Raw genomic sequence first — 16202 nt, 5'->3', positions numbered from 1 at the left:
AAAAAAAAGAAAGAAAGAAAGAAAGAAAGAGAAATAAGAGAAAATACTATAACCCAGTTGAGAAGCCAAGAAAATTGTGCATATGCTAAATAACTAAAGAGACATAAACATATAGTTATAAGATCAGGTTGCCTGTTGAGGAGAACCACCTTTGTAACGTAACTCATAAAAATTTTCACACCACAAATATATACATTAACATATCTCTTCTTTTTTTTGAACTGAAGTATATTTGAAACACAATATTACCTTAGTTTCAGGTATACCAAAATTATCAACTTAAAGCAAATTTTATAAAACATTTTTTTTTCCTGGCTTGGTCAAAGAAAAAGAAATTAATGCCAACTGAACATATGTAATTGTCTCCCAGATCTATTCCCACAGCAATCCCTTTCGACACCTTCGTGGATGTGGAGGGATCGCTGGTAATTGCCCTGCAGGGCAGTGTTATCAGAACGGCAGCGCAATGATTGATTTCAATCTCCTTAACTGCAGTGGGCCTGCTGATGGGCTCGCTTTGTGGGGCAAGAGGGCTAAGGAGAAGCTCTTTAAGAAGGGAAAGGCCAGTCAGATCAATTCTGGCATTGGCTTCTTGTTTCTATGTTTTTAAAAACCTTTCATAGGAAAAAAAAAATACTAAGTCAGAGCTGTGGATGAAAACCAGTGCCTTTACAAGGACTGCACGATATGGGTATGAAGTGGTGCTGACGTCAAGTGACTTAATTACCTGTGTTGCAAAGTGTTTGACATATCAGTTAATAATCTGCCCAATAAAAACAGTGGGAACTGAGCGTTGTCACTTCCCGTATCCCCAAAAAAGCAAGTTACCCTGATCATGAATTGTGCAACACTGAACTTTATGATTAAAATGATCTATTCCTGGGGATTCCATATACAAGATGTTCTACAGAGAAGAAAGAGATCTGCAACCCTTTAGAACCTAAGCCATCAAACCAGGTTTATAGGATTAAGTCGAGGTGACAAGAAGATGTGACAAGAAGTCAGGAGCCAAACAAACGCACTGGGCACAAGGGCACCAGGCAAGGGCTCGGCACCTGCCCATGTCTGCAGTCTGCAGCTGGTCACACCGGCTCCTGTTTCTCAGACCCTGACACATTCATTGCTCAACGATTAGTTCACAGGCATGAGGTATTTCGCACCAGCGCAGATTCCATCATGAATGTGTTTACAACAAACTGCTGAAAGGAACTCAGAGTTCCGAGGGAAGTTCTTGTGTCTGTGATGGATAATGGCTACTTCTTGAGTAAGGGCTGAGGCCCCTGATGGTTTATTGACAAATAATTTAGTCCCTGTTCAGGAGCAAAATTACCTTTGTCATTTTTCCAGCACAAAATATGCCTTGGCAAAAAGTGTTTCTGAAGGCAGTATGTGTAAGAAAGACACAGAGATGACCTACCAAGAGCTGTCCTGCAGCCCTCGTCCCAATTTTATCACCACAACCATCACCACTGGTGCCCAGTGCACTCAAGTCATTCTCCAGCCCCTGAATCTCCCCCAAGCTCACCTTGTTTTACCATCTGCCTTCAAAGGGGCTCTGAGGAGCAATTCCAAAAACCTTATTTTCTTATAGGTTCCTTGAGATCAACACAACATATTGTGCTGCTTTTGCCTCCTGCCTCCACTGGTTCTACAAGCACCTCTCATGCCTCAGCCTCTGTGGTCACCCCCTGGCCATTCCTTCTGTTTCCTTCAGTTCCTCTCTTAAGCCTCACTGACAATTGAAGCCCTCTCCTTCTATTGCACCAATTATTTTTACTATCTTCTAACCAACTTCTCTGTGTTTGGCTTCTCCTCCTGTGCCCAATCTCCTTTAGACACCAGGATTATCTTTCTGAAACTGAGATCTGGTCCTGCTCTTCTCAGAGTTCAAACTCTCAGGGATTATCCTACAACCTGCTGAAAGCTCTAGAATTCAGAAATACTCCTCATTTCCCAATAATATGCCCCATCTGTCGTCTCCTGTACCAGGAAGCACCCGCATCTGACCTAAAAGTAATGTCTTAGGAGCAGGTCTGGTGGTAATAAGCAAACAGTGGAAGAGCTTAGAGAGAGGGAAGGGTAACACCTAATCACTCTCCTTCCTTCCTTACCATTTGCCCTTCCCTAGCTCTATACCAAAATGCCCAGAAACGCCAGACTCTGTCCCCCCAAAATGTATTTTTATGATATGAGATAAAGTCTTTATGTATGTGAATACATGTCACTACAATCAAGTGAAGACAAAGTTCTCACATATCAGATCAAAACAGATAATGAAACAGGACAAGGGAGAATAAAGAAAAGAATCGACTGTAATACTTTCATATTTTCCCATTATTACTCAAGTGGATCAGTGAACAAGAGAGGAAGAGAGAAGCTCTGTGTGGTCTGTCAGTGGTTAGAGAAGGGAAGCAGAGAAACTTCAGCTAGAATCAGCAGGTAATGGTAGTGACAAGTGACATGAGACAGAAAGAGACAAGCAGTGACCCCCGGAAGGAAGACCCATCCCAGAGTGTGCCAGCAGGAAACTCTGGCCCAGCACGCACTACAAATTTACAAATTCCCATGGCTGTTTCTCAAGGTCTCTGCTTACCAACAGCTCAAGCCAGGCCCAGTAATTCTCCAAGACAAAATATTGAGTCCTGGTACTGTAGGCAGGCGGCTTCTATAGTTTTAGAGGTCTACAATATCTAAGGGTGCCAATGTGAGGACATAAGAATGGCAAAAGCTGCCTTTGCCCCTTTAACCATCAAACAGCACACATTATCATTCTACCCAGTCCCCACCAAAAACAAAACAAAACCAACTCTTGCCCTCTCTACAGTCTTCCTCACCTTAATATCAATGACAACACCATTCTTCAAGCTGGAAGTCATCCTTGATCCCTACTCTTTTAAACTCTATACTGTAACAATCCTAAAATCTTATTGGCTCTACTTTCAAGGTGTATCTCTCATCTGGCCACTTCTCACTACCTCTACCACCACCATCACTGTTGTCCCAGCCACCAAATCTCTTACCTGGACCCAGGAGCTTGGGTGGTCTTGTTAATATGTAAGTCAGATCATGTCCCTTCTCTGTTCAAAATCCTCAAATGACTCTCCATCTCCCAAAATCCTCAAATGACTCTCTATCTCCCTCAGTATAAAACCAAAGTCTTTACAGTGGCTGACAACTCTCCCTCCCCTCACATTTGTTCTGTCCTTAATGCTTCTACCTTAGACCTCTGTACTGGCTACCCCCTTGACCTAGCACACTTCCCACAGATATCCACCTCGCTTCTGCCTCACATCCTTGAGATCTCTGTCAACTTCTTTCCTGACCCTTATCTATATCCCTCACTTCCTACTTTATCTTCATGAAGTTTTCTATCTTCAACATAAGTCTGTTTATTTAGGAAATTGTCTGTCCTCCCCCGCTAGACTGTAGGCTCCATAGGAATGGAGATTTCAGTTTTGTTCACGATTACATCCCCCACACTTAGAATACAACCTAGCACATAAGAGGCATTCAATAAATAACTGTTGAATCAATTAACTGAGTACCTGAACTTCAAGGAATGGTCTATGAATCACGATCCCAGGACCACCACTGCATAAGATATTAGCTTGTTATCTGTAGGCAATTCAACGGAAGGACACTGCTTTTACTCAAGAATGCTTTCCCTGAGCTACTCCATCATTCTCCCAGCACCCTGCAGCAGTTGGCTTTCAGAGACCTCCTCATCATTCAAATCCAACAACGACTTTCTTAGATCAAATACCAAAGATGTGGTAACTCTGAAAGTATCTTAAATAAAGTAATAGCAATACAAGGATCACTCCCACCTCCTCATCTTCTTCTAAGAAATAATTAGTATTGACGTAGTGACTGTGAAAGCCAATTGTTTGACAATGATTTGCACAATTTATCCTGCAGCAAAAGAACAGTGAGTCCCCATCCAAGAACATCTCTCAGCTCTGATGGTTAAATAGTCATATACTGTTGAGTTCCAATAACGAGCCTTAGGAAACAGCACCCAGGGGCCATTATCCGGGCAATGGAATTTATTTTATACCAGTTAGGTATAGTTGGTAATTCCTAACAACTTGGATTTAACTGGTATCCCTGCAGGGTTTCCTCGAATTCTTAGTGAGAATTCCTTCATGAGAATTAATTTACTGGGTTTGAGATTATTCCAATGAAGTTCTTAAAAATAAAGCCTGCCACACATCTTCTATAGAAAAGACAGAACTCAGACTCCTCAACCAGATTTTGTCCAAAATATTTGTACCTTAGGATTCCAGAGCAACCAACACCATCTTCGAGTTGGAAAACCCTATTTCTTTTTTAACTGTAAGAAGTTTCATGGTATTTCAGGGTAGAAAACTAGAGGCATTTTATTATAGAAATATTATCCGAATAATACCACTTTACATTTGGATATTGATACTTCAAAAATGTATGAGTTCTGGGGATCCCTGGGTGGCGCAGTGGTTAAGCGCCTGCCTTTGGCCCAGGGCGCGATCCTGGAGACACGGGATCAAATCCCACATCCGGCTCCCGGTGCATGGAGCCTGCTTCTCCCTCTGCCTGTGTCTCTGCCTCTCTCTCTCTCTCTCTCTGTGCGACTATCATAAAAAAAAAAAATGTACGAGTTCTGTCTCTCCATCTATATCTCAATACTGAGTAGGATATGTGGGCTGCCAAGAGCTACCACTATGTATAACATTGTTCCTTTAGGAAAATGTGTTAAATGTCTATCTTATGTTTGTCGGAATGCAAAGATTTGGAGTCAAGTAGTTCAAGGTGTGGACACTTTGCACAACTGGCACATGCCAAAGAGCTGAGGGATTATCCATGACCTTCTAGACATACCTGTGCCAACACTATACTAGCTACACATTACAAAGAAACCTAACAACAAGAGACGTGGCCTCAGTCAGCTTCCATGTAAAATGCTATTATTGCCATCTCAGGGGTTGCATTTGAGTCTCAGTGCTTCCTGCACACACACTACACATCAACCTTTACATTAAACAGAGATATTCTAGATTGGGACTCAAGGAAGGTGGAGATCATGCCAACCTCCACAAATCAGAATTCTAACAGGGAAGAGTCTGTTCCAGGGGCATGTCAGGCAGGCCTGTTCACTACTTCTCTACCATCACCCACACCCACAAAGCTGGGCTGATGTTGAGCTGTCCTGTGCTATGTGTTTGATTTGGAGGGGATAGAGGGAAATACAATATTTAGGATGGACCTGAGACTACCTCTGCTAGAGGCTGATGAAATTTTAGGGCATGGAAAAAACCAGAACCAAGACAACCTATACAGGAACCTTTCAAACATGATGTCACAACAAATAGAAGATACGTAGCACACACACGCATATATGAAAATAAAACAAAACATTTAGTGGATTTAGCAAAATCCATCTTTAAGATACTCTGCCAACACAAGTGAGAGTCACTTAGCCTTATCTGTGATTGTCAGAGGCCACTTCTTGGGAGAAGTGATATCCAGGGTGAGAATCTGATGGATAAGGAGTGGCCCTGGAATTGCAGCAGGATCAGCAGGACAAGGAAGTAGGAAATGGCAGGAGATAAAGCCAAGGCCAGGCCAGTCAGGCCCTCATTTGATACTGCTACAGGGTTTGGATTTTGTGCTGAGAGCTATGAACTTTGGCTCTAAAACAAGTAAGATGGATGGAGAAATAAATAGAAGAAAATATAAAATCAAATGTTGGTTGGTTTCTTGTTATTATGATTGAAGGAATCATTTGTTTGCTGAAGGAGAAGAGAGAGCCAACAGATACTGAGAGAGCAGGAAAGGAAAGTCTCCAAGGAGGGGTAAGACCCACAGCCCAGCAAGAAGAATGGGTCTGGGGCAGAAAGAGGGGCTCTTTCTCCATCAAGTGGAGAAGGAATGATGTTAAGTAAGCTGATGATGCCACTGTTCACATTCTTCTGGGACAACCCAGAGTTTGTTCTGTACTTGTTGGCTGTCAGGCAAGGAAACTTCATGGACTTTCTCCTTCAGAACTATTTCCTGGGTGAGATCTGAAATTTTTATTCTTTAGATATCATGGATATCAAGTCCTAGACACTGCCAAAGAGAATGCTCCTCCAGCAGCACAGACTCAATCTCCACCACATCTAATACCCACTGACCCCAGGAGAGTTAAAAAAAAAAAAAAATAGTACACTCAAGCACTGTCCCTTCAGTCTAACATCTTATTTTGGACACACCGATTTTGCTTAACAAAGCAAATTCTTATGACAAAAAAGAAAATCGGGATGGTAGAAAAATGAGAATTTGATTTTTCTTGAGATCTTTGATATCATGAATACAAATGCCTATTCGACCTAAAGAGAAGTTAATTTTCTATAGGATCAGGCTACTAGCTGTGCCTACAGAGCAATTTACCAAACCCTAGTAAAATGTGAATGTGACAGGTTTCACTGAGGGTCCAGGATATATAGTTACACATTCATCTAAAATTGAATAAAATTGGGATGCCTGGGTGGCTCAGTGGTTGAACACCTGCCCCTGGCTCAGGGCGTGATCCACGGTCTCAGGATTGAGTCCCACATCAGGCTTCCTGCCTGGAGCCTGCTTCTCCCTCTGCCTACGTCTCTGCCTTTCTCTCTCTGTGTCTTTCATGAATAAATAAATAAAATATTTTTTTAAAAATTGAATAAAATTAGTTAATATGGATCTCTTTTTTGCATTTTATATTGAAGATGAGGATTAATAGTTAATATTTAATTAAGCAGATACATTCCAAATGCAAGCACAACCAAATCTAAAAGTTCAGTTTTTGTTAAAATTCCTGCACTACTCTTAAATAATTATGTACTCTGATAAAAATAAGCCATCTGTTCCCACACCTAGAACAAGCCTTTTCTGTAAACAATGGAAATTTTGGAGGGCTTAGTGTTTCCTTGGGAGAGGGGGTGATGAGTAATAACAAAGATTAAGACCAGCTGATTTCACAGCATTTTTCATACAATTTAAAGTAGCAAATGGAAATTTTCTTCACCTATGATCGTAATACAAAATCTATGTCAAGTTCCATTATGAAATTTTTTTTGAGAAATCCTCAAAAATGTTTACTCATCCAGTATTTATTCCCTTTTTCCCAAAGAGCATAAAATGAGAATCTAATTAGGAAAGGTCAGGAATACAACAGGTAGGTTTGGGACATAGGAACGGCAAACTTGACATTGATCTCTCATTTAGAAGGTGTTAATCCAGTGCCAGTTCAGAAATTAAGGATGCCAATGGATTTCTCACTTACACATGTCAGGTAGACAGGAAAAATTAGGCAGGATAAGGAGAATAAAAGAGCAGGGGTGACAGGGCATTAGGTGGTAGTGGCATTAGTGTATAACCTGCTTGTTATTTCTAGTAGGTTTTTTGTAGATCACTTGGGATTTTCTATTTCTATAATTAGGTGATTCACAAAGAGAGGTGGCTTTATTTTTTCTTCTAGTCTGTATAACTTTTATTTCTTTATCTTGCCTATTGCACTGACTAGTGTTGAAGAGAAGTGATTAAAAGGAGATGTATTAGCCTTGTTCCCTTAGTGGGAAAGGATTAAATCTTTCACTACTTTTTTTTAAAAAGATATTTAAATATTCTTAAAAAAAAGATTTTATTTATTTGACAGAGAGAGCACAAGTGCACACAAATAGGCAGAGTGGCAGGCAGAGGGAGAAGCAGGCTCCCCACTGAGCAGAGAGCCCAATGCAGGGCTCGATCCCAGGACCCTGAGCTTCATGACCTGAGCTGAAGACAGACGCTTAAGCAACTGAGCTTCCCAGGTGTCCCTAGTCTTTCACTATTAAGTATGATGCAAGCCATAGGTTTTATCAGGTTGGAGAAGTTTCCTTATATTCCTAGTTTTCTAAGAATTTTTATCATGAATGGATGCTGAATTTTTTCAAATGCTTTCTCTTTTTCTATGGAGTTTATCAAGCAGTTTTTCCTATTAGATTAAATCTGGTGAATTACACTGATTGATTTTAAGCTTTGAACCATCCTTTTATTCCTGGGATAAACTCCTGTTTTATGTGATGTATTATCACTTTTATATATTTCTGAATCCCATTTACTAATATTTGTTCAGAAAGATTCTGGTTTTCACATTCATCTTCTCTTTCTGAACTTTGTCCTAATAATGCTGGCCTCATTAAAGGCCTTACATATGACCATATGTAAGTATGGTCGTATCCCCACAGGGCAAAGCACAAACTCGTATCTCATACAAACCAGATGCTCAGTTAATGCCTATTGAGGAAGAGTACTGGTGACCAGTGTTTGCCTTCTCCCAGACCTTCTTCTCCTTGCTCCTTTTCCTTACCTAAAAACTAAGAGGAGCAAATTCAATTACCTAAGGACTCCAGACTCCCTTCCAAATAGAAATGTTTATGAAGTTAAATGTATGGAATTTTAGGAGTGTCAGCCAAGTGGCAGCAAGTACCATGCATGATAAAATCTTCATCATAATGGTAGTAATTGGACTTCTTTACATAGTATTTTACAACTTTGATTTAATTAGCATTCACATTTCCTATCACTTAACCAAGCTCTTTCTGTATGGCTAACTTTATAGAACTGTAGATTTCAACTTTCGTGTACATTAGCCTCACCTTTGGAACTTGATATAAAGTGCTGATAGGATTGTCTCATCTTTTCATCCCTGGCTTGATTCAGTAGATCTCAGATTATGCCTCCTTCTTTTTGAAAGGATCATGGCTGACAACCATTGACACAAAGGTCACTTCCAAATTCACCTTCTGCCTTCAATTTACATAACTGTCACCTCTGTAGAGGCCTGCCCCTTTGGCAAGTTATGTAACCCACCTTGCCTCAGCAGCTTCATCTATAACTTTAAACATCTGTTGTAAGAAGTGTGAATCATTACTGCTACTATTGATTTTATCATTGTTGTCACTGCCAGGGCAGCTCAGGCCAAGTGACTAAGCCAGTCCTTTCCCATTTTGTAAGTAGTGAGACCCCTTTTATATAGAAATGGTTCACAGACACATGAACTCTGTACATGTTGATTAAGCAAACACATGACCAAAATGTTGCTGTGAATTCAAGTAACAAACTATATTTATTTCGGCATCAAAGATACACAGTTATATCATTCTTTTTATTCAATATAAAGATAATACCTGTCTTCCCTATGGGTTTACACACCCCTGCATTCAATCTGAGACTTGCTCCCCACCCTTCTCAAAGTCTGAGTGCCTCTCTCTGTGACTCACTGCTCCAGCCACATCAAGCTGCCTTGCACTGCCTTAACATGCCACCTCTATTCTCAACTTCATGCTCTGCACACTGTTCCATCTACCTCAAGTACCCTTTTGCTTCTGTCTAGAACATGGAATAATGAATGCTAATAAATTCAACCTTTTTTTAAGAGGGGGGGGGGGAGGTGAGGGACAAAGGGGAGGGGCAGGGAGAGAGAATCTTAAGTAAGCTCCAAATCCAGCACACAGCCCAGTGCAGGCTCAGTCTCATGACCTGAGTCAAAACCAAGAGTCAGACATTCAACCAAATGAGCCACCCAGGCACCCTAATAAATTCATCTTAACCCACTGGACTGAGCTTTCTCTAGTGTTGGTTAGTTAGGAATCTGAAAGTTAAGATACCATTCGATTAAGCACACTGTTATATGACGGTAACAACAATGAATGTTTTTGTTTTGTTTCTTAGTTAGAATCCAGGTAAATCAGGCTAGGATGCTATGAGAGGGAGCTGTTTCAACAGAGGTCATGTAGCTGACTGAATGGGCTATCTGTGGAAGCCACAGCCAGACCCCTCAAGAGCATCAGCAATGCCAGTAGGTACATAGGAAGGCCCATCAGCCAGGCAGGACCAACAGGCACTCATCCTGCCAAGATGGACAAACTCAACTTGTACCAGCCCCAGGTTCCACAGCAGATGCCAACAAAACACCACAGTTATACTTCAGAGATATCAGAGAAGTGGCGGCCCAGCCAATAGGCAAAAATCAGTGGAGATAGGAAAGGGTCCGCCCTGATAGGAGAGCCTTCTCTACCAGGCTTAAGAGACCCCTGTTACTCACCACACACCAGAGGTTGTCTTGCTGAGGAACAAGGAGTGGGCAAAGACTGAACCTTTTTACCAAAATATGCTAAACAGCCTTTTAAATTACCTTATTAGAATAATTTAACTGGATTAGACTCAAGTTATGGGTTTCTTTCCCTTCTTTCTGGCTATCTAGAAAGATGGAGGGTCACAAGGACAATAATAGATTACCCAGAGGAAAAAATGAAGATGTTACATTTTTCTTTACATGTCTGAGTGTCACGTGAGTTAAATCTTAGCAATCCTCTAGAACTCTTAATAACAGCTTAAATTCTAACTGCCCTGTAATTGGAGAATATAGTTTCATGTATTTGAGGTTCACAGACTGCAGTCCACTCAGAGCACTACTGCTCCTACCCCTAGTAAGCTGGCAACCCCTGTAAAGGTGGTTGAACAGAAACAGCCAAGCTTCCTCATAGTGTAAATCTTCAAATTTTTCACTAGTCCTGAAAGAACTCTTAGGCTGCCATTCCCTACTGTTACTTCAGCATTTCTAACTACTCCCCACCATACAGAATTTTTTAAAAAATTAGAAAAAAGTCCATTGTGAACGAATTGATTTGGCTTTCAGTTTGAATAAAATACCGTGACTGTTATTTTTTCTCCCAGAGATAGTACCCTTGAGAACTGATTCACTCACTTCTTTCAAATTATCTACTCATTTTGGATGTAAAAGTTATTTTGTAGAGAAAAGGAATTTTTTTTCCCCTCACATTAGCCAGAAACCTGTAAAAGCTCCATTTGCCATCCTGCTTTAAACATTCTTTTCTAAATGGACAAAAAAAATCCACTTAAAAAAATACATTTGTTCAGAATGTGTTTATATAGAGACTATAAGTGGTTTCCTCACATAATTTTGCAGAGATTTAGAAGATGGTCAATTAGAGGGACCCAATGTAGAACCACATACACAGACCTTAAAAGCCTTCAAATATCAAAAAGGCTAGTAAAAGGACCACAGGATTTTCAGCTTGTGAATAGCCAGTGCAAGTTAGTGAATCAAGAGGACTTTAGAGGCCATTTCAGTTAGAATGGATAAAAATGGACTGAGAGAGCAGAATGGATAACACAGGACTAAGAATGGCATAGAAGAATGAAAAAATTTGGAGATGCAAACAGCAAGAGTCATTACTTACTAAAAATCAGACAGACAGGAACTGGAGACATTGTGGAAGTTTTGTGGTCAAGGTAGGACTTGGGCTCCCCCTTGAGGGGTGGGTAGAATTTGACTAGACAAGGAAAAAGGCAGAGGAAGGAGCAGAGCACCACACAGGCAGGAAGGAATAAACAGGTGTGAGATGGGAGCTAGAATGAATGGGGATCACCAGATGAAAGATGTTATAATGGGATTACATGCATTGAGCCACAGGAGGCTGTGCCATCACAACTGGAAGATAACAGTGTCTCTGGGCATCTTTTTTCTAACCATCATCTCTTCTAAGTCTGGATAACCTAAACCTTGGCTTTCCAAAATTTAACCAAAAATTTTACCCTAGCTTAGAAGTTTGCTTGTAACTATAGCATAGAAAAAAAAATTATGTATTTTTTTTGTGTGTGTGTATGTATGTATGTGTGTGTGTGTATATATATCTTCTGCCATTAGAGACTTGCAGTAGCTTATTAATTTGATCTTTTTATAGGTAGTACTTGTAATATGGGACAGATGGATCCATAACTCCCCAAAGACAATTACCTCAGAGGAATTACCACTCCCAATGTACATATTCACACCACCACTACCACCAATAAAATTTGATGATAAACAAGGCATACTGCAATGATTATCAACTCCAGAGGCATGACATTTGTGTTCAGTGATCAGTGTGATTAATAACTGCAAGTATTCTGGAATTAATGTTAGGAAACAAATTTTGAAAATAATTTTTAGAACCCACAGTGGACTCAGAGTTTCCCTATAACAAGATCATCTCACACAGTGGCATTCCAATCTGTTTTCTAAGTCAAGGAGAAAACCCTGGAGCGAAATCATGAGGACTGCCTGCAAGTTAATTTCAGCTGCCCTTTAGCCCCTGTTAACCTGTGTACATCCGTGAGACGGTACACACTTCGATCTTGCATGTAGCAAAGGAAATGGTTAGGAAGAGCTGCTAGAGAATGCCAGTCCCACAGTGTCAAAGCAAGTCACAGTCATCTCTAGCTTCTGAAGCACACGCTCCTTCTTGGAAAGCTTGTTAAAGTTTATTAAAATGCTCTTTGACTTTTCTCAGGCAATTCTGACCTCTATTAAAAGCATATTATACAAACGAACATTTTCTGTACTTATACGATTGAGTGAAGAATTACATTTGAATTTTGCTTTACCATTCCAAGGTCCTCTATGAGCAGTGATGAAGGTAAAGTCATAACCATTTCAGAGTCAGTCTACATTTTTATAGTTTCTGTTTATAGTGTCTTACAAAGGGCAGCTGGAATGACCCCCAGAACTCTTGGGAACACATTCTAGGCAAGTTTAAAAAGCATTGGTGTTAGAGTCACATGGACATGGATTCAAACCCTAACATTCCACCCACCACTCATTTGACCTTGGATAGGTCACCTGACCTCTGTGCATTTTCCTCACTTACAAAATAATGACAGTAGGAATAACGTCTTCTACAATTCACTTGAAGATGAAATAATATAAAGCAGTAATCAGAGTTTCTGACATAAAATGTGTTTCTACAATCAACCTATTAGCACCATGTCTCATTATTATTCTAATACTTAACATCTTTCCTAAAAGCCTGGATTAACTGTCCAGTCTTCTTTTCTTTTTTCTTTTTTTAACAAGAGTAACTCAACATTGCAATGATTGTAGGTGTTTCTTCTGGAACCTACTTTCCTACCCATTAGATAAAAATGATACCACTTGCCCTGCTCATCTCACAGACCTGAGAGAGTCAACAGGATGAGAATATATTCTGAAAACTGAGTATATAAAATTATTGATGGAAAATCTTCACCTGAAATTCATTATTCCAAAATAAGCACATCATGAATGCTGTGGAGAGACAAAGACATGTCAACTGCACCATATCAGGACTCAAGCCCTGCTCCCAAGCCTTCTTTAATGAATTTTAATTCATTTTAATCATATAGTGATTCACTATCTTCATGTGATAGTGATTCACGTGTTTTAATTTGCCAAATGTTGCTTCTCGCTTATTTTCAGAGAGGTCTGTTGAGCTCTTTCTTAGGAAAGTCATGATTTGGAAAGTGGATAATATGTCAGTTATTATTTTATTTCAATCTAAGCCAAATCATCTTTATTCCTAATTTAGATCGCTACTCATATAGTGATGATTAAATTAGATGCAGCATGGTGCAGCTGGCGAGGCATGAACTTCTGCAATTTGAATAATATCAGTTCAGCCATTTTTTTAGCTGGATTTAATTTCTGGCCATTTCTTTTAACTTTATAAACTTGCATCTGGGAAAGGGGAATGGGTCAGCTATCTCTTAGAGGAGATGGTGCCAGTAAAGAGCAGAGCACAGTCCCTAGAAACAGTAAATATTCTTTAAGCGAGATTAATTTTATAACAGAGCAAAAGAGCATCTACTTACAGTTCACAGATGCCAGCTCTAGCAGGAATGAGAGGCACGAGTTGCAGTAAAAGTTTGACACCATTCTGCCATTCTTCTTCTCTTTCAAATTCACAGTACAAGTAGCTACATTCATCAGAAGAAAACTGGTAGAAAACATAGGTATCTTGAAAGTATAAGTTTTGGTCCACTGTTGGGAGACAAAAAAGGGGAGGATTCATTTTTTAAAGTATATTATTTAGAGAGTCATAAACCAAATAATAAATTGAAAGCCCTACTAATTATCAGGGAGGACCCAGGAGTAGGACTATAATTATATATTCTAAGTCCATTCATGTTCACAATCCCATTGAATTAAAAGGGACTTACTGACCAGCCTATTTTTATTACTTGAGGCTTTAGCCAGCATAGTCACACACGTTTTATGATTTTTCTGCTTCACAGACAGATGAAATCAATAGCAATTCAAAAAGTGGGGAGAACAACTTTTGTGTGTCTCAAAGCAAACTAATACATAATTACTTTAGTGATACACAAATATAAAACTATGCCAAGTTTTAAACCCATGGTTTTCAACTGGGGACAACTGTGCCACCCAAGGGACATTTGGTGATGTCTGGAGACATTCTTGATTTTCACTACTAGGGGGGCTACTGGCATCTGCTGGGTAGAGAAAGTGATACTGCTAAACATCTTATAATGTACAAGACAGGCCCCTGCAACTAAGAATGATCTGGCACAAAATATCAATGCTACCCAGGTTGTTTTAAAAGAAATCAAGAGGGATCCCTGGGTGGTGCAGCGGTTTGGTGCCTGCCTTTGGCCCAGGGCGCGATCCTGGAGACCCGGGATCGAATCCCACATCAGGCTCCCGGTGCATGGAGCCTGCTTCTCCCTCGGCCTATGTCTCTGCCTCTCTCTCTCTCTCTCTCTCTCTGTGACTATCATAAATAAATAAAAATTAAAAAAAAATTAAAAAAAAAAAATAAAAGAAATCAAGAATTAGGGACTTATCCAAAAAAACACTGACACAAATTTTTTTGCTAACCAGAAATATGAACCTCACAAGCAAGCTGATAACATTCAAAGATAGTTATTGTTTTTCTAAATAAGTGTGCTGGGTATTACCAGCTTATTAAAATTATACCCACATGTCTATATGTACTATACTGGGACTTCAGGTATGACTCTGAAACTTACTAAGCTCTCTGACCCTCAATATTTATTACCTATGGGTAATAAAAGGGGCTTCCTAGTGACCAAGCACCTGCATGATAAAGGTAAATAAAGAATCCAGATTGCTTGACTTCTAATTCTTCAATTCCCTGGGCTCAACTAAGAAAAGAGATATCTGCCATCTATTTTAGTTGCTAGTTAACATCTATTTTGTGTTCTGCTTAAACAGCTAATTTCCATAGGTCATATCTCTAATTGTTCATGATTAGTCAATTAAAATGATATAACATTCCACTCATAAAATCAGTTTCTGACAATTATTCTAAGTGCAGCTAGATAAATCACACATTTAGAGCACCTAAAGATATCACTGATTTAAAAAAAAGTTGTGAGCACCCTTTTGAATAGAGGAGAGGTAAGGGAAAGACTCTTAGACACAGTAGTTTATGAGTCACCAAGTACCTAGTGAGAAATAACAATCAAAAGATGACTGGTCACTTTTATTTATAAAATGTGAGAGAATGCAAATATTTACCTGCAAAAACAATTTCCATCCAGATTGTAACATCCTCTAGAAAGTCAATTTCATTTTGGTAGCTGAATAAACGCTTCTGTGTTTTCAAAACATGTAATACTAACCTGATAACATAATTCCCATATCCAGGAGGAGTTGCCAGACCCCTATGGCCATAGATCTGCACTGGACAAAAGGACAGTGTTCTAGAAGCCAGTCTACCAGCTCTGACCCAACACAGCTCCTCCTGAACAAAAGGAAAGCCATTCATAGTAAGACATTTGTACGCCACTTATTTGTCAAAGAATTGATACTTAATATCATCCCTTTCATGTGCTTTTTTAAAACAAGGGACTCAATTATTATTGAGGCACCTGTTATTCATTTTTCTGATGATTTCAGCTCAGTATCACCTCCTTAGGAAAACTTAGAATCATATTCTCTCATACTTTTGCTTCAAAACACCTACATTTAGTAATTGTACATCTGAGTGAATCATATCTGCTTTCCTCACTTCAGAATAATTTTCAGGATATCAGGGAACCATGTATATAACTCACTATTAAACCCCAACAATCAGATCATTCCAGGCACATAGGAAGTTCTCAAAACATGTGTTTGAACAAAGGAAGGAATAAATTAAGCAATCCCTTATATAAAGAAAATACTTCTGCCTCGGTGAGAGAAGTACCTCAAGGTGATGGTGATAAACATTTGTTCAGCCCTTTACAGACTTTTATCTAGTCTTTTTGAGAACAAATTCCAGAAGATTATACAAAGTTAGGACCACAATGAGTAGTTAAGAGTTTTGTTTGCTACTCTCCAAACATATTAAATCCTAAAATTTGTCTCAAAGAATAAT

At 39.5% G+C, this 16202-nt stretch overlaps 1 protein-coding gene across 1 annotated transcript in view; it reads right to left on the bottom strand.

Moving 5' to 3' along the window:
• The window catches only part of RAPGEF5 (Rap guanine nucleotide exchange factor 5), a 229736-nt gene that overhangs the window by 166267 nt on the left and 47267 nt on the right, over positions 1 to 16202 (bottom strand). Inside the window, exons 4-5 of the mRNA XM_072783806.1 lie at positions 15466 to 15587; positions 13672 to 13840 (exon numbers count right to left, since the gene is read on the bottom strand). Coding sequence (XP_072639907.1) covers positions 13672 to 13840; positions 15466 to 15587 — 291 coding nt within the window. The remainder of the gene's footprint in view (positions 1 to 13671; positions 13841 to 15465; positions 15588 to 16202) is intronic.

The sequence above is a fragment of the Canis lupus genome, chromosome 18, assembly GCF_048164855.1.
Source record: "Canis lupus baileyi chromosome 18, mCanLup2.hap1, whole genome shotgun sequence".
Taxonomy (NCBI): Eukaryota; Metazoa; Chordata; class Mammalia; order Carnivora; family Canidae; genus Canis; species Canis lupus.
The sequence above is the reverse complement of the archived record's forward strand: the minus strand, read 5'-3'. Positions and strand labels throughout refer to the sequence as shown.